We start from the raw sequence: 19,239 nt of genomic DNA, 5'->3' as shown, positions 1-19,239 counted from the left end.
TTAATGTTAACTGCAAATATTTTCTTAGGACACTGGATGCTTTCTCAACCTACTCAGATGGAAATGCTAGCTTTCTGGAGTTCCCGTCGTGGTGCAGTGGTTAACAAATCCGACTAGGAACCATGAGGTTGCGGGTTTGGTCCCTGCCCCTGCTCAGTGGGTTAACAATCCAGCATGGCCGTGAGCTGTGGTGTAGGTTGCAGATGCGGCTCAGATCCCGCGTTGCTGTGGCTCTGGCATAGGCTGGCAGCTACAGCTCTGATTCGACCCCTAGCCTGGGAACCTCTATATGCCGCAGGAGCGGCCCAAAGAAATAGCAAAAAGCCAAAAAGCCAAAAAGCCAAAAAAAAAAGAAATGCTAGCTTTCCAAGATTATTTACTGTAAATGCATTTCTTTTTTATGCCTAAGTCTAATCTGCTTCAAAAATATCACCAGCGCTCTAACTTCCATTATGATTTATGATATTGTCCTTATCACAGGATGCTTAATGAGCAAGGATATGATTGGATAATTTATTTGCTTTTTAAACATCTACCAGTTTGTAACCTGTAAGATTCTTTTCTCCATGGAGCCCTGTAAAAGAAGCCCTAAGTTACTGACAAAGGAAATAAGCTCTTTGTTTCTCTTTGTTTACATTCTCAGCTATCCTTAGGACAGAGGAGGGTGCTCAACCAATCAATCAATATTCCTTTGAAAAGTAGCTAATAATAAATATTTAATGGAAAGCTAATCATACATTGATTACCAAGGGAATGAAATGGAGTGCCTCAGAAGATAATAAATTCAATTAAGGCTAATTTTTATCTGTAAAGGTTCAGTGAGATTAGCAACAGTCATGCAGATATGGTGTCCTGGGATTTGAAGGATGCTGGAAGAGTAAATCTCCCCCCACCCACCCCGATGTGACTTTTCCATTTCTACTCTGTGACCTGAGATCCCACCATTCCTGCCTTATGGCTACAGTATGAGATAGTATTTCTCTATCCTGGGCAACTGGTGGGAAATGAATTGTATGGTGGTGCTGACATGGAGCCCAGAAGAATATTTTGAAAGTTATCTCAGATAAACCTGAAAGTCTACACAGTATTTCCATGATTCCGCATTTCTGTTTTTGTGCTTCAGCCACTTAATTCACACCTCTGAAAGCAAGGAATGTTCTTCACTCAGTTTTTTTCTTTATCCTTTGTTGCAGCTAAAAAATTGAAAGCCTAATCTCTTCAAATTCAACTCAAGTCTGTCTACATTTTTGCTGCCACGCAGGTTCCAAGCCAAGTGAGTTATAATGTATCTTTATTATAACATTTAAAAAAAAGCCTTCTCACCTTAATCTGCAGTTACTAACAAAAAAAACTTAGATGTTCTAGAAAAGTCAGTGAGAACCCTACATGTCCCTGAATGATTCAGAGGGGCTATTTTGCGTGTATGAGAATGAGAAGGAAAGACCAGGAGGAAATTCTCATCAATTAGATGAAAGAAGATTAAAATTGGAATGAAGGATAAAGTCAGTGAAACATTAAAAAAGTTATAGGTAAAGAAAGCACAGGAGTTCCCATCATGGTGCAGCAAAAATGAATCGTACTAGGAACCATGAGGTTGCAGGTTCGATTCCTGGCCTCACTCAGTGGGTTAAGGATTTGGTGGTGCCGTGATCTGTGGTGTAGGTCGAAGACGCGTCTTGGATCTCGTGTTGCTGTGGCTGTGGGGTAGAACGGAAGCTACAGCGCTGATTTAACCCCTAGCCTGGGAACCTCCATATGCTGCAGGTGGCCATAAATAGAAAAAGAAAAAAAAAAAAAAAGAAAGCACAGCATGAATAACAAAACAAAGGAGACTTTTAAATGACATACTTGGGGTTCAGAAAATGCTACTAACTGGGTGAAATTACACTTTTAGGGGAAAACAAATTGGCTTTTAATACATGTTGCCTGCTAGCAAAAAATAAGTTCTTTAAGGCATCTCCTTCGAAAGTATATTTAGGTGTGAAAAGACTGCTTTTTATGGCTATTCTTTTGCTTGTTTAAAATGTATTCATCTAATTTTACTAAACTCTACTGTAACGAAAGGGGTTTAAATTTCTTCATATGGAAAGTGTTTTGAAAGTTTATTTCAGTTTCGGGTACACCTGAGTTTCAAGTATATGCCCAAAGGTTAAAGTACATAGAAATGAAATATGAAGGACAGAACATATGCTTGAAAAGGACATGACAGGAAAATCTGCCAAGGAATAAAGGGGATCTAATTGAATTTGGCAGAACTTTTACAGTGAAGCTCTGTGGCTGAGAAGGATGCTTAGCAATTATCATCCTGGGTGGCTGGAGGACAGGATCTCTTTACCTGCTGAGTGTTAACCTCCTGATATACTGCTCCTAATTAGTGGGGTTATGACAGGACAACCCATCTCCTACAGTGAGAGAGTCAAGCAAATAAACAGTCTCTGTCTTTGTTGTTATTTCTGGGGGAGATGGCAGACAGATGAAGGAATTTCTTTCCCGGGAGTATTTTTCTTTCACAATCTACTTAACATGGAATCAATCATCAAAATAGTCCAATGAGAAGAAAGTCCTATTTATTAGGGGCTTTATATGTACCTTCTTCCAGCCCAAGGTGATTTTTAAAACACACTGATTGGAGAGTGTCAAGGGCAGCAGCAACATCAGGACCGGGGCATCCTGCAATGAGGAGCATGCCTGTCTCCTCCAACATGTTCAGTGACAGACATTTCGGGAGGCAGGCATTTCTCCTCATGCTCTTCTTTCAAACTCTAACAAGGACTTATTTTCTAAACGACACAAAACATGGGAATATACATACCATTGGGCCAGGATCACCTTTGGGGCCCTATAAAGAAAAATATGAGAAGTCATTTTGAAAATAATGGCTGAAACAAAATGACAGAATATGAAGAACTTTTGTTCAATTTGCTTTGATACACATGACAATATCTGCAAGTTTTGTTTTACTACGGCTTGGATTTAAAGCATAAAATGGGGAAAGAGAACTCGATGGAACTCCCAAGATGTTGACTTCTTGGAAACTGATTTAGTTCTCAGATTTCCAAAAGTGACATCACTATGCAGAGTGGGATTTTTCTTTATTTCAACATGCATATTTTCCCAATTGTACTAGAATTGGTTTCATTTATTTCCTCTTGCATAAAATTTTGGTTATATTTGTAACATGTATTTTTCAGCAAACTTAGGAGGTCTTTTTGTTTTGTTTCTTTATTGTGGCTGTTCAGCTAAAGTACGCTGGGTGATAAATAACTGTACTCACAGGGGGGCCAGGTGGCCCAGGAAAACTGGGAGCATTCACACCTCCCTTCAAAAGAAAAAGGAAAAGGTGAGAGGAATTTGTAGTAATCCACAACTGGAAAGTGATTTTATATAGTTAGAAAAATAAATACCTGGATTTTATATAAACTGCTCATTCCATTCCCTTCATTGAATGGTATACCCTTAGAAAAGAAATGAGATACAGAATTATTCTTTTAAGTTAATAGTCTCTTCCTTTGGTTGTTTCACCAAATGATACTTTTCCTATTAGATTTTAGAAATTGAGTTTAATGCTATCAGTGAAAAAAAATACAATGTTTCTATTGTTGACTTTTCTAAAGCAAATGTAGAGGAAAAAAATGAGACATGAAAAAAAAAATGAGAAAAAATGTGAGCTCCACCTGGAGCACGCACACACTTTCAGTGGGGCTGTGATGAATGTGCCGGTTTGACAGATGAGACACTAATGTATTCAGAGGAAAATATTATTTGCTCATTAAAATTCAGTTTCTGAATTGCCAATTTATGCTAACTGTTTACAGCCTGCTGACCTGCAGGCTATAATGCAGTAGGGCTGATGAAGATGTGAATAGGGAACAATTTGGCTACTGAAAGGTAATTTTTTTTCTACGGTCTCTTCATACTAAATAGAAAATTAAGGGAAATGGGGGAGATGATGCTACTCCCAACCCTACGTGGATGTTTCTACAAAAAACATATTCTTTAGAACAACAGGGAACAGGAACTTCCTAATAAAATTGACCAGTGAATGGAAACTCCCAGAGTAACTAACACTTTAAGAGAACTAACTTGAGAGGTTTTAAAAATCATATATTTTGACATTCAGGAAAAATTTGCACATGAAAATTTTATCGGGAGCTTTTATCCTTCTTTTTAAAAATTCCCATAGAATCAATAACTTGCATTTTCCTTTTTTTTGTGACTTTTACATTTTAGTTGCTATCATTGCCCTGCTTTTAGACCATGGTGGTTAGCTCTGCCTAGGGCACATGGTTTGCATGCATCTTCCAAACACTGGTGAAGGAAAAATGCCCCATTCATTTACTCCTTTAGCATTTCACTCATTCATTTGACAATTGATGAATGTCTACTATATTTAATCCTGGAGAGTGAAGGTATTTTTGTCTGAGATTTCTGGGAGTGAGGGGGGGGGCGGTCCCAGAAAAGACAACATTTAATTTGTTTTGAAAAATAAATAGTTTTGGAGAATCCAGGGGGAAGAGGAAAATTTCTTAAGCCTGCCGTAAAATATAGTTCCTTTTGTGAACTCATGTAATAGTTTGCTGTTCTGTCCACTGCGGAGGGACAGTATTGCAGTGTTTGAGCCTCCAATGCTTTCTGCCCAGCTTCCTTGTCAAGGGAGAAGGTAAATGTCTTCATTGATGCTGTGCAAAGAGTGGGATTACAGGCAGACTAGCAACAAAGGCAGTCTTCAGAAAGTCACAGACTCTCCCCTTCCAGGTTAGCTTGGCTTCTTAAACTCTCCCCTGAGGCAGGCTGCATGGAAACTGTGATGCTGTTTGAGTGAGACCCCACACGAGGGCAGACTTGCTCCGAGGACGGGCACCTGTCCTCCCCACAACCTCTGACAAATGGCACATCTGTCTCAATCTGGAGCAGGAAAACATCGATGGCTCGTGTACATTTCATTCTCTAGGTGCTACATAAATAGAATTTCCTTGCATCTCAGCCATCATGGATGGTAATGAACACAAGGAGCACAATACAATTTTTCTACCAACTTACAGTGCTGGAAGGGATCTCTTTTTTTACAGCCCTTTTCTTTTCTGAAGGAGAAAGGGGATCATTGAGTTTAAATGATGACTTTCCCAGGGTCCCCTAGGCAGGAACTGAAGAGTCAGGGTGCACACTCAGGTCAACTGAGTCCACAGCAGGATGGCCCACAGTATGTAAATCTGAACACTGCACTTTGAGGCTGAGTTAATGAGGGAAAAATCAGAGCTCCCCAAAGCTACCCTGGCTATGATCCACATCTGTACATGAAACTTAGATGACTTTTATCCTGAGAACATCTAAATGTAGTCTGACCTCTGAGTTATAAAAGTCTTCAGTAGACACATGAATTTTAAGATTTAAACCTGAAACAACTCACAGGTGGTCCAGGTGGTCCGGGTCTCCCAGGAGGTCCCTCGCTGCCCTGCAAGGTGTATACAGATAAAAATCAATGGCTTAAACATTTCTACCACAGGTTTATGAACCAGGATATGCTTGCTCAGAGACCCACATTCTGAAATCAGTGTGACTTTTCATTTTTTCAGCCTTGCATAGTTTTATTCAGTTCGGCTTTTTCCTTCACCTAGGGAATTGCATTTCTAGACCATAGCAGAGGTAAATGCCTTTTCCCACAGGCATTCAGATTCTCACTGTCTGCACGCCAGGGATGAAGGTTACTTTTAGGTGGAGCCAGACACCCCAGGTGATCATGTCCAGCACTTCCAGCACAGCTGGGGATGCTCTCCCCACCTCAGCGTGCAGGGCAGACTTCTTGCAAACAGGGTCAGCTTGGGGACATGGCTACCTGGGTCAGACCCTTACTTTTAGCCTCACCTCCACCACCTTCATCTTCTGGAAACCAGAGGGGCCATGCACATAATTTGACTAAGGTAGAAAATCACCAGCTATGTTGTGTCTGCAGGAGAAGAAACTTCTTTCATTACTTAAGTGAATATTAGGCATGTCTCACTGAGCAGAAGTGGGATAGACTGTGGGATAATGCTGTTTAAGAGAAATGTTCTATACAACGTAAACAGCCTCAGACATTCTGCTTCCGGGCAAAGCAGACTGAACATGAAATCTGTGAAAAATAAATTCAAGTTGAAATGTGAAAAATGGGCTTTCATTTTAAAAAAAACGAAACAAAACAGAATGCTTATTGGCCCATGATAAGCAGAGTTATGACAGCTCCTTGGTGCCTTTAATCAGTCCTTCCTGTAACTGCTTTTCTTTTAGAGTAATAGCCTCATAAAATCTTTCAATTTTTATTGAAAAAAAATCAGGGGCAATGGCAAGAAATGTTTAATCAAAAAAGAATCCACTTATATCTGGAATCTAATATACAGCACAAATGAACCTTTCCACAGAGAAGAAAATCATGGATTTGGAGAACAGACTTGTGGTTGCCAAGGGGGAGGGAGTGGGGTGGATTGGGAACTTGGGGTTAATAGATACAGACTATTGCCTTTGGAATGGATTAGCAATGAGATCCTGCTGTGTAGCACCGGCAACTATGTCTAGTCACTTATGATGGAGCATGATAATGTGAGAAAAAAGAATGTATACATGCATGTGTAACTGGGTCACCATGCTGTAAAGTAGAAAAAAAAAAATAACGTATTGGGGAAACAAAAAAAAAAATTGAAAAAAATAAAAACAATTAAAAAAAAATACTCCAGGAATTTCTGTCATGACTCAGCAGTTAACCAATCTGACTAGCATCCATGAGGATACAGGTTCTATTCCTGGCCTTGCTCAGTGGATTAAGGATCTGGTGTTGCTATGAGCTGTGGTGTAATCGCAGATGTGGCTTGGATACCGCATTCCTGTGGCTGTGGCTGTGGCCAGCAGCTACAGCTCTCAACCCCTAGCCTGGGAACCTCCTCTTTTTAGGTGTGGTCCTAAAAAGAACAACAACAACAACAAAAATCCAGAGAGTTTAAAATTCCTACGTACAATGCTCAAGACATTTGGAGAAGTTTAGTCTATTTTCCTAAGTTTGATGAAGGATTTCATTCCAATTTCCCCATCTTTTCAGTAACCAAAGGATCATATAAACCTTTTGATTATATCTTTATCAATAAAAATAAACCATAAAGTTTTTCTTGCAATGTATCTGCCTCAGAATGAGTGACAATGAATATATTGCATTGTTTCCCAAACTGCTCTGATGGCAGCCAAGACATGTCACGTTCAGCTGACTGCTGGCAGTGCCCTTCAGAGAATTATGTCATGGTCCTCACGAACTGTGAGAGAACAACAAACAAGGAAGATGTGTGCCTACTGAAAGGACTTTTTTTCGACACAATTAAAAGTCATTTCATTCTCCACTGTGCCCCAAAGCTCATCTCTGTGTGGAATTCCCATTAACTTCAAAAGGCAAATCTTTGACTGAATAATTTCCACTGAGAACAGAGAGAAAAGGCTGGTTGGGTTGGGCAAGCTCCCCGGGATTCTATCAGAAGAAATGAGCTGAGATGATCTAGAATAAGCACATTGTTTCCTTTCAATTTGGTGGAGGAGGGGGAGATTCCTTTGCTCCTTGATGCTATTATGCCCATTTCAGTCATTTTGGGGTGGAAGCCACTTGAGTGGCTCATATGGACCCTTGATGCTCAAATGTCTCTGATCTGAAGAGTTAGTCTATGCGACTCATTTTCTGGCTCTATCACACTGTGGGGGTCAATTTAGATCCTAAATCGGGTAACCAAGTAATCTTCCTACTAAGCATAATTTTTGCTGATCCTCTCTGCTGACCACAGCAACCCATTTGTCCCCCAACTGGACTCACCAGGAAACAAGCTGTGCTGATTTTTTAGAGGATTTTCCCTAGGACAGGACTGACAGCTTTTTCTCAGCAAGCCCATCCATTACTCGAATCCTGGTCCTCGAGAGCTAGTATGCTCTCTGGAGCCTTGGCACCTGTGGCTGGACTCCTCAATACAAAACACCTTTCTGCACCTCATCGGGACCCTCTCTCCATCCCCTCAAATAGCTTGGATGCCCAGGACCCTGAGTTTTGCTATATGGCACCAATGTTCTATTCAGCCTTTTCCCTAGGAATATATCTCTTGTGTTCAGACCAATTTTTGGACCTGGGTCCTTCCAAGCCCACTACGAGAATAGCTATTCCCTGACATCACTCCTATTTTAAGACTTTGCTTAAATTTGTGGATCTTCCTGTAAGTGGTCCCACCCTGTCCCTACCCCAAGCCCCAAGCTGGACAGTAAGTGAGGCTCGCCCTCTGTACCTTGTCACCCTTTGTTCCCATGGGACCAGGATGACCCGTTCTTCCCAACAAGCCCTGTAAAACACAAAACTAAGTTTGTTACAGAAACAACAACTAAATGGCCAAGAGTATTGGAAGTTGGTTGTTAAAACTGATACATTTTGAAGGTCATTTGATCCTAATTAAATCAGTCCTACAAGCTTCTATTTCTTCAGGCTGATACAGCAGCTGTATCCTGCTGATAAGCCCTTGGAAGGATAAAAATTTGTATTTGTGGTCGCTTTTTCACCTTGGCCAACCACATTTAATGACCTTAATTGGAACCTTTTAATACATTTAAGAATTTAGCCTTGCTGTTTAAATGGCAATTTACATAACATTATGCCTTCCTAAATGAGCTATAATTTTGGTAGTGATCAACATTTTAAATACTTCACATAGCAGAATTAACAATGTGCATATTGAGTTATGCGATCTGCATTTTACCAATGGAAAATAAAATTTAATTTAAAATCTTCTTTGAGGACAAAGTTAGCTATAATGTTCATGGTTCCTTTCATAACTCTTTCTCTTAACTTTTAATTTTAGTGTACAATTTAGACCCAGGTTTCTTCTATGTAACTGTGGCAAAAGCATATATGGTAAAATTTTCATTATGGCAAATCCATGATTCAGAACATTAAGGAACACAATTACATTCCTACGTACTGTTTGCACAGGAATGCTATGAAGGGAAGAGTTGGAGAAATTGAGGCTTGAGTAAAGTTGCTAGATTTAGCAAATAAAACTACAATATTTGGGGCAAACTTAGGCCAAAAAAGTTTTTATTTACATGAAATTCAAATTTAACCTTATGTCCTGTATTTTTTGATTGGCAATTCTAGATTTGAGCTCTGCTTTAAAGAGAGATTGGGTTTGGCTGATGGGAAAGGTAAAGAAACTGCTTTAAGAAAAGAGGATAACTAAAGACACAAAGGCGTATTGTACAGTGTATTCGAGAAACTGAAAAAAAGTTCTGACTAAAAGTAGAGCATATTTTAATCCATAAATAGGAATAAAAGTAAATTGAATCTGATAATCCTTGACCCATTTTTTCCCCTGGAGAATAAATTCTTAGCTTATGGTGCTTAAAAATGTAAGGGAGTAACTATCTGAATATCTCTCCCAAAGGTTAATGCCAAAAAGATATAACTAAAATAGATAATGATCTTTTACATCCAACTTCTGTTCAAATAGACTTGCTTGATCACAGACTGCTTTCAAGTCTGCTGGAATTTTCACAACAAGTCTCCACAAACCTGAGCAGCCATTAAATAATACTAAAAAAAAAAAAATCCGAGATGTTGGATGCTACTTTTTCAGGCAATAGCTGGGCAATCTACACAGAGGAACAGAGACTAAAAAGCAATAGGGAATGTCGGTTCACCTTGCATCATCCCAGCAGATATGACTCTAAGTGAAACAGTTTTAGCTAATACTTACAGGGGGTCCAGTTGGGCCAGGAGCACCTGGAATGCCTGGAATTCCTTGAAGACCCTAGAAAAGATAGTTCCTACCATAAAATCTATTAGGTTGTTGAAAACAAAACATTTTGGTTAATCAAATGTTTTAACTGTTAAAAACAAACACCTATTTGGCTAATCAAGAAACAAGATATTTGTCATAAGCAAATACCAATTTTTTAAGAACCTTAAGAATAGTGATAAGATAGTGAGCTAAAATGCCATGACATGGAATCTACAAGAAACAATTTAATGTGTTTGGCGATTCACAGAGCATTTCTGATCTCACAGAGCTACTCCATCAGCAATAGCATCTTTGAGAATCCATTGCTAAAGCATGAAAATACAAATTTCGGATGAGTAGAATGCCATCAAAGAAATATATGATTACACTAACATTTCATTCAGCTATGGAACAATGGAATATGCTTTACAATACAATACTTAGCTTAGGTGGCCAGTGAATTACGAGAAACTTGGCTCATTGGTGAATTTAAATTTAGGACCCTTTAATGGCTTAAGCATAAAGGTGAAGAGATAGCCCCCCACTCTCTTCCTTAGGTTTGTATCATAATACTAATTATATTGGATACATTTATACATTCAAGGAAGAATTAGATTAACTGATAAGGTGTCTGATTAATTTTTCCTTTACCAGGTTATGTCAACAACAGAATATTAGTTAAGTTACATAAAATCCATAATATGAAATACTTGGCAGCTATTAAAATCATGTTTATAAAGCTATTGAATGACATAGGAAAAGAAAAGTTACAGAATCTTACATAAGAGTAAGGTCCAAATGATTAAAAACATTATAAATGCACTTCATAAAAGATGAGACTGAGAGATGCTCATAGTGCCTTATCTGGAAACTTCAGTGTCAGATATGTGTCATATTCTGAATTTTCAGATTCATTATAAAGGGAACACAATGCCCAGACTGGATAAAAGTAACACTCCCCATGGCACCTGTGGCAGCAGTTGCTAATAAACATACAAATCTTCCTAGAGCAAAACATATGATATTCTCACCAAGTGGGATAGACAGACTAACTCCATATGACTTCAGGTCAGATTTTGCTGCCAAATAAATTTGCTGCAAGCTTGGGAAAAATTTCCTGTGTTTTCAGAGGGTTTTGAATTTTGGAATTATGGATGAGGGATTGTGGAGCAGAATATTACTGTAATCAACAGTGCTCCCTGAAAAGTAAAAATAGGAATAACTTTTATTTTTTATTTATTTATTTATTTTTTGTCTTTTGTCTTTTTTTTTTTGTTGTTGTTGTTGTTGTTGCTATTTCTTGGGCCGCTCCCGCGGCATATGGAGGTTCCCAGGCTAGGGGTTGAATCGGAGCTGTAGCCACCGGCCTACGCCAGAGCCGCAGCAACGCTGGATCCGAGCCGTGTCTGCAACCTACACCACAGCTCACGGCAACGCCAGATCGTTAAGCCACTGAGCAAGGGCAGGGACCGAACCCGCAACCTCATGGTTCCTAGTCGGATTCGTTAACCACTGCGCCACAATGGGAACTCCAACTTTTATTTTTTAATACTTTTGTGTATTTCCCAAATTCTCTATAATGAACTCAATGAGAAAACTACATTTTCTTCTATAAAAGAAAATTACATTTAAAAATACCCATTTGTTATTACAGACAACCATATGATGTATCAAGTTCTATTTTGGACAGTTCCACCTTTTCAGAATTGAATTTTCTTTCTGAGTAATCCTTTTATAATGACAAACCATTCACTGCTATAATAAAATTCCTTTACCTTTTACTCTGATGAAATATGCATTTTTATACATATAAGTATTAGGCGAAGTACCATGGTAAACTTACTCCGTACTTATTTATAAGCAGTCTAGAGGACTAGGATTCAACAGGGTCAAGGACCAAGCTCTGCCAGGTCTGTCCATCGAATGCCTAATGGGATCATACGTTTCTTCAGGTGTTTCTATGTGATGAGAGGTGAAGAAATGCTGGAAAGCCTCTCTATGAACATGCTAAAATTCCTCATGTAATAAAGAGTCTTGGGTAAAATGTATACTTGTGTTAAAGAGTGTGGACACATATACATTCTTCAAAATTATCTCATCCTCATGGGCAACCCTCTGTGTATGTGAGCATGGGGGTGTGTGTCGACAGTACACATCAGCATGTTGTATTGACCCTTTTTATTTCCCCAACATTAACTTGCTTATGAGTTTGTAAGTAGAAAGGAAGCAAATTTCTTTGGGGAATGGCACCTCTAAACATCTGGAGATTACAAACATTATACCACAAATTGCTTTATCTCAAAATACCCACATTTCCATAAAATTCTCTCTATATGTACATGTATAAGATATGTGTGTTCATATGTATTTTTTTTTTGCTACTTTTAGTCTCAACACTGAATTATTCTAGAGATGCTGAGTGAGTCTTTAGGTAGTCTAATTTATAAGCTTGGGACTCATTAACCTTTGATGACCACATTAAACTTTAAAATAAACCTCAGTTCATAAATAAAAAAAAAATCATTCTCAGCAGTCTTTTTCTGAACAAGTTGAAATTCTGTAGTAAGGGTAAAAGTTACTGTGGATGTATAAAGGGCAAGAAGATAATTTTGGAAGACAAGAAGGTCATTAAAGAAGACAAATGCATATTAGAGAGCAGGGCAGTCAATTTAGCATATAGTGCCAAACCAAAATACAAATTAAAATTTGTTGCATAGATATTCAAAGATCATTAGAGCTAAGTTCTCTCCCTGTTCTGATATTTTAATTTTGCAAATCCTAGCTCAGTTGCCAGCAAGAATATTTATTTTTCCATTGCTATAATTTATGGCTGATAATATTTTTCATGTCCTATTTATCAATTACTACCCTGAAATATTGGAGGAAGACCTGCATTCCAAGCAAGAATCCCCTCTGATTATGAGAAATGAGTCTGTGTTCTATTAGCACCTTATAAATTGTTACCTTGAGTTGTGAAACGACATCTACAAAAACTGTAGAGGATAATGGCACTTTTGTAAGAGCAATAATCAAACAGGCACTTCCTCTCTTTAAGTTCCCAAGTGGATTAAACTGACAATTGGATAATCATTAAATAGCAATTGGAAGTCCTCAAAGAGACGGGGTGTTCCTCTGTATCTTTTCCACTAAGAGTGGAGCAGACATCTTAAGATTTTGTATGATTAGGTATTATGTGCATATTAAAAAGTATAGTTTGTTGGCTGGTAGGAAACACACATGTCATTAAAGTTTCATTAACTTAAACAAATCAACAAATTAAAAATTTCAGGGAGTATCTGAGTCCAAGTAGAAGACAAGATAACAGCTCACATTTCCCATCTGCCTGAGGGGGAGAAGCTGAATTGCTCCATTCCCCAAAAAGGTCCAAGAGAAAAAGTACGTTACTTCAGGTTTCTATGAATATACTTCCTAACATTCCAGTGATGTGAGGAAAATACAGAAGAGAATCTCCTTCTGAACTAGTTGGAACTGTCCATATAATAAGAGTCTTGTGGAGTTCCTGCTGTGGCTCAGTGGTAATGAACTCAACTAGTATCCATGAGGTTGCAAGTTTGATCCTTGGCCTTGCTCATTGGGTTAAGGATTTAGCATTGCCTTGAGCAGTGGTGTAGTTTGCAGACGTGGCTCGGATCCGGCATTGCTGTGGCTGTGGCGGAGCGGCAGCTACAGCTCCGATTTGACCCCTAGCCTGGAAATTTCCATATGCCTGGGGTGAGGCCCTTAAAAAAAAAAAAAGTCTTGGGAGTTCCTGTCATGGCTCAGTGGTAATGAGCCCAACTAGTGTCCATGAGGATGTGGGTTCAATCCCTGGCCTTGCTCAGTGGGTTAAGGATCCGGCCTTGCCATGGGCTATGGTGTAGGTCACAGACACAGCTTAGATCTGGAGGCTGTGGCTGTGGTGTAGGCCAACAGCTGGAGCTCTGATTCAACCCCTAGCCTGGGGACTTCCATATGCTGCACTTGCAGCACACCCCCCCCCCAAAAAAAAAATAGAGTCTTGTGCAAAGTTTGTGTACACAGTGTTAAAGAACCCACAAGATGTAGTCAAGGAAAAGCATATTAAAATAGTGGCAGAATTGAGGAATTTCAGTTTACCAGGAGAGCTAAGGATCCTGAAGAATCAATAAAAGTTAACTTCTAATAAATTTAATTTAGAGTCACTTATAAAAAACCCGAACTCCAATTATTTCCTGATCTTTTTGTTATTACCATCTCAATTGCCTTTAAAATCTACTTCTTGAGTTTAGGCAGATAAAAGCTGTTAGACTATTAAAATCAGATACTGTGCTTGTAGTTTAGTGTGACTTTCTGTGGACCATGAAGATGCAAAAACTCAATGACTCTGCCTTATTCTGAAAATAAAGTGCCTTTACTGTTTTATTCATGGATGAAAATAAATGCTGTATTTCTTTGCTCTTCAATTTTTAACTTGGAAAAAAACAAGCCGATCCTCACAATTTTCTTGAACAGAATCAATATTAATTAAAAACAATAACACTTGATGACAATTTATAATATGAAGTGTAACCACAACTCAAAAAATAGATCTACTTTATATTGCTACAATTTTTGGCACTAACATCAAGGTTAATATATGCCAGATGGCTTACTTACTTTCATTAAGAATTATTAGTATCAAAACTGTTTAAACTAACAACTATTCATCATCCTAATTGGTTTTTCTAAGAGTTAATATGAATTGTGTGGGAAAGAATGATATCTTGAGCATCAGTGTGGCTGAGAGTCAGAAAATTATACCATCTCAAAAGCACATTTGACTTTGAACCTTAGTGGGAGGGTGGGTAGCTGCTTTCAACCATCCAAGCAGACTCTTCTGATAGGTTTTTTTTTTTTTTCCTCTGAAGAGTCCGAAGGTTGCTTAGAGACACAGACAAACCAAGGTCATCAGAGTTGAGTCATGTTGCAGCAGGGGCCCTGGAAAGTTCTGCTGAGTCCTGGAGCTGACCTCATCCCTAGGCTGGTGGTTAACTACTCCTTCAGTTCTATGAGCTGCTTTGGGATTCTTTTCAGTAAATCTCCTTTTCCTCTTTCTCCTTGCTTTTATCTCGAGAAAGCGAGAATTGTTACCTGCTACACGAAAGCAGAAACATAGTAAACTGATACTTTTAACTTTGTGTTTTAATTTCTTCCTCTCAAAAACTGGGTCACTGATAATAAACATCAACATATTATGTGAAATGTGTTAACAGTTGAAAAAACTTGTCTTTTTTAAAAAATTTGTTTAGCATCAATTATGTGCTATAGAAATATTGATGTCCCTTTGTTGCATCACATGAACAGAATCAATAGCAGGGTCATATGATCAGAGAAGAACATTTTACCTCGTCGCCTTTCTCCCCAGGTATCCCAGGGTAGCCTCGCTCTCCTTTGCTCCCCTAGAAAGACAATAAATTCAGCTAGTACACTCAATCATTTTATCATCCTTTGGAGAAAAGCAAGTATATCTTCTCAGGACACCTGGGGCATGTAATCTGGACGGAATCAGGGAACAAATAAACGACATCTGCAAATGGCTTTTACACACTTTTCCAAAATATTTTTAGAAAAAGTAGTGAATTTTTAAATGGGTTTCTTCTTTTATCCAGAATTAAAGGCTGCACAGAGGAGAGACTTCCTTACCTTTAGTCCCTCTCTGCCTGGAATTCCTGGAGGACCCCGTGGCCCTGCATCGCCCTAGAGTATAGAGCAGTCATAGCTGAGAGAAGGCACTGTGTGTCCCTTCCAGGGTCTACAACACTGAGTCCACCTTCTTACCTTATGGACAATGGAATCAAACTTCCCAGGCTCACCAGCACCTGCTTCTTCTCCTTTGTTGCTTTTCAGCCCAGGCACACTGGCTTGGCAGTTGCCACAGAAGTTCTGATGAGGATAAAGATAAGGGCACAGGAATCTATAAAAGTGAGCTTTGATTGGATTTGAACTTCTACTTGAACTTTTGTGAGCATTGAGTTATGGCCATTGCTGTGCCACTCTAATTTCAGAAACTTATTCATTTGAGAGACTGCTTTTGGGAAGGTAAAAACTATTTAAAAATAGGCACATAAGTCAAGAATACAGAGTTTCGATTGCTTAGCAGCACATTTAGAAAGGGAGGTGGCAGTAAAGTTTGGAATAACCAGATGGATTACAGAGTTCATTCAAACAATAGCATACATCATTAAAAAAGACAAGAAAAAGCTGCAAAGAAAGGATTTCTCCTTTTGAGAGCCTAATTTGTTGGAGAACTGTATACACAGCTGACTACATTTTAGGTGTTAGTGGAAGCATTCAGGTAAGAAATAATTAACTGAGTGACCTAGACTCGACTTCTACATTGAATCCAAGGGCAGATAGAAAATCTAAGTGGAATTACCTTTCCGTTGCTTTCTCTGTAATCTTTAGCTGATCTGGTAAGGCTTGAGTTTAGGTGTCTGAGCTCACTAGAGAAACATCTTATCATGTAAAGCCCTACAAAAGCTTGTTTTTCAATAAATTGTTATAAAAATATGATCAGGAAAGGCATAGAAAGGGGACTACTGAGTGGGAGAGAGAGTTTAATTTCAATAGTTGAGTAAAGGTAGGACAATATAAGTATCTATTTTTCCATCCTTTTAACCAAAGAGAAGAAATCGTTAAACATGAAAAGGGAGCTGAAGCTTGCCATGAAGGGGAAGTTGGCAAAAAAGTCCAGGGTTATTCAAGTTCAATATTTTTGACCCAGTGTATATCAGCACAAGTTTGATTTCCAAAAATATGTCCCATGGAAGACTAATTTTGTATGATGTTGAAAATGTTCTGAAGCAATCTCCCTAAAAAATGCTGGGATCAAAACAGTTCTCTTTGGAGTTCCCGTCGTGGCACAGTGGTTAACGAATTCGACTAGGAACCATGAGGTTGCGGGTTCAATCCCTGCCCTTGCTCAGCGAGTTAACGATCTGGCGTTGCCGTGAGCTGTGGTGTAGGTTGCAGATACGGCTTGGATCCTGCGTTGCTGTGGCTCTGGCGTAGGCTGGCAGCTACAGCTCTGATTAGACCCCTAGCATGGGAACCTCTGTATGCTGCGGGAGCAGCCCAAGAAATAGCAAAAAAGACAAAAAAAAAAAAAACCCAAAACAAAAAAAACCCAGTTCTCTTCATGGCTCCTTCTTAGAGCTGGTATATATGAAAAAGAGCTGGAGTGTGCAGTGTTTCCCTGCATGCTCCTGGTGGTAAAAACTAATTTTACCACCAGGATCATTTCACAGAGCTAATGTGCTGGTAAGGGAGTTAAGAAATACATATATAATTGTAGAACCACCTATATTAAATCTAAAACAAAACTATGAATGTAGAGAGAGATTCCTGAGGACTTAGAACTAAAAGGATTTCCTATTTCAGAAAGTATGAGGAAGATGAAGTACTGCATCTGTAGACATAATAACATGGCATATAAATACATAGTAATATTTCAGAATGGATTACTCAATTGATTGCTTTTTAACTGAAGTACAGCTGATTTACAGTGTTATGCTAGTTTCATGATTGTTTTGATGAAACATAAAAAAATGGTAATAATTACGAGTCAATAGAATTTTCTAGTCATTTCAAACTGACCTCATCTTCTTTAGGTTAGGGTTACCAGAATGGTAAATGAAGGAAAATCCTTAATGGATTTCATTAAGGTTCTTGAAAAAATATCTTAAGATTTTCTCATGGAGAGAATAAAAATGCTTCAAATATTAGCTAACACACAATCTCATCCAAATAGGGATTGATACACAGATTATCATAGAGGAAGATCTTTGAAGGTATACATCATTCAGGCCTGGAATTACGACAGTTCTTTTCAACACTTTAATCACACACAGTTTCTGAAAACAGAAAGCAGGGCAATCCAGCTTGCTGAAGACTCAAGGCAGAAAGGGAGGTGCTGGATAATAGGATTAGGATTAAAATCACATTAAGAGGTTGGCCCAATAGATCCAACTCCCAATCTAAATTCCTATATGTGTTGGGGAACTGCATGCCTCCTCCTTCTACTGATTAGAGCTTGTTGGGACTGTCAGTCAAGGTGTCCTGCCCACATCTTGCCAATTGGACTCAGATCTCCTTGAGGTGATGCTGGGATGGTGCCAGAGGCATTTATCACAGGGATGCTGTCCTGATGAGACTGTCCACTGCTTCCATGTCTGAGGCCCTGGAAGCCCTGATTCTTTTCCCTGTCAGAGGCTCTTTGCAGTCTTTTCATCTGTACTATGAATTGTCCCATATTCTACCAGGATATTCAATAACTACTTTCCATACTTAGAACAGAGAACCTTTTCTGTTCTGGAATCCTTAGGATAAAGATTCCCACCTAATGTGGAATAACTCCTACCATCCTGCATTTTCAACACTGACTGTCTGAGGATCTGTGTTCTTCTGCTGATGTCACACTTACTAGCTGTGTGACTCTGGGAAAGTCACTTACTTCTTGGAATTTAAGCCTCTCATATACGTAATGGGGAAACTCTGCAGCCTGAACTCATAGGATTCTTATGGAAATGATGAGATGATATAAGTAAAAAAGTGCATTGCCCAGCATGCTACTGTAATTCAATAAACCTAAGACCCTCCTGAAAAGCCCATAAACTTTTCTTTCTTTCTTTTTTTTTTCTATCTTTTGTCTTTTTAGGGCTACACCCATGGCATATGGAGGTTCCCAGGCTAGAGGTTAAATCAGAGCTACAGCTGCCAGCCTACACCACAGCCACAGCAATGCCGGATCCTTAACCCACTGAGTGGGTGGTGGGGATCAAACCCGGATACTAGTCAAGTTCGTTTACCACTGAGCCATGACGGGAACTCCTAAACTTTTCTGATTTATGAGAATATGTTGTCTTCTGATGGTCTTAAAAATCCCTCTCTACATTTTGATATTTATATTCATATGCTAATCTCAAAACCTTAATCACCTGACAAATACACACACACACACACACTAGAATTTTAGAGCCTTGTGTGTGAACTAAATTCAATAAATATTCCTCCCTGCTTACTATTATGTAAGTCATTGTGCAAATGTTTGGGATAAATGCTAGAAATATAAAATAAGTCACATATACACACATGTAGCCCGTGTGGTGTGTGTGTGTGTGTGTGTGTGTACAAATATTCCCTGTCCATTCATACACTGACAGATAAGACACATAAGGTTTAAGTGTAATGTAAAGCGACAAAGATTTTCATTTGGGTTCAGTCTTAGCAGACCAAGAAGAAACGTGCAAATACATAACCTACATGTGTTCCATTATCATCCTCCCCCATCTGTTTTACAAATAAAATAGAGGGAAGTATTAGACAAAAAAAATAATAAGTAGCAAGATTAATTCCCTATGACATGGATAATAGGTAGAGATTATTTTTGTCTAACAGAGTAACAGATGTTAGGGCAATTGTCAGCTGTGGAATTTTGTAACTCACTTTGTAAAATCCC

The 19,239-nt window shown here is 38.8% G+C and overlaps 1 protein-coding gene across 4 annotated transcripts in view; it reads right to left on the bottom strand.

Moving 5' to 3' along the window:
• COL19A1 (collagen type XIX alpha 1 chain) overlaps positions 1 to 19,239 on the bottom strand; it is a 345,293-nt gene that overhangs the window by 45,116 nt on the left and 280,938 nt on the right. For all 4 annotated transcript variants that reach the window (XM_047760063.1, XM_047760070.1, XM_047760080.1 and 1 more), the window contains 9 exons: positions 15,561 to 15,665; positions 15,426 to 15,479; positions 15,128 to 15,181; positions 9,741 to 9,794; positions 8,280 to 8,333; positions 5,408 to 5,452; positions 3,405 to 3,455; positions 3,275 to 3,319; positions 2,813 to 2,839 (listed from right to left, as the gene is read on the bottom strand). In XM_047760063.1, the coding sequence (XP_047616019.1) occupies positions 2,813 to 2,839; positions 3,275 to 3,319; positions 3,405 to 3,455; positions 5,408 to 5,452; positions 8,280 to 8,333; positions 9,741 to 9,794; positions 15,128 to 15,181; positions 15,426 to 15,479; positions 15,561 to 15,665 (489 nt within the window). The remainder of the gene's footprint in view (positions 1 to 2,812; positions 2,840 to 3,274; positions 3,320 to 3,404; positions 3,456 to 5,407; positions 5,453 to 8,279; positions 8,334 to 9,740; positions 9,795 to 15,127; positions 15,182 to 15,425; positions 15,480 to 15,560; positions 15,666 to 19,239) is intronic.

This window comes from Phacochoerus africanus, chromosome 2 (genome assembly GCF_016906955.1).
Source record: "Phacochoerus africanus isolate WHEZ1 chromosome 2, ROS_Pafr_v1, whole genome shotgun sequence".
In the NCBI taxonomy this organism is placed as follows: Eukaryota; Metazoa; Chordata; class Mammalia; order Artiodactyla; family Suidae; genus Phacochoerus; species Phacochoerus africanus.
The sequence above is the reverse complement of the archived record's forward strand: the minus strand, read 5'-3'. Positions and strand labels throughout refer to the sequence as shown.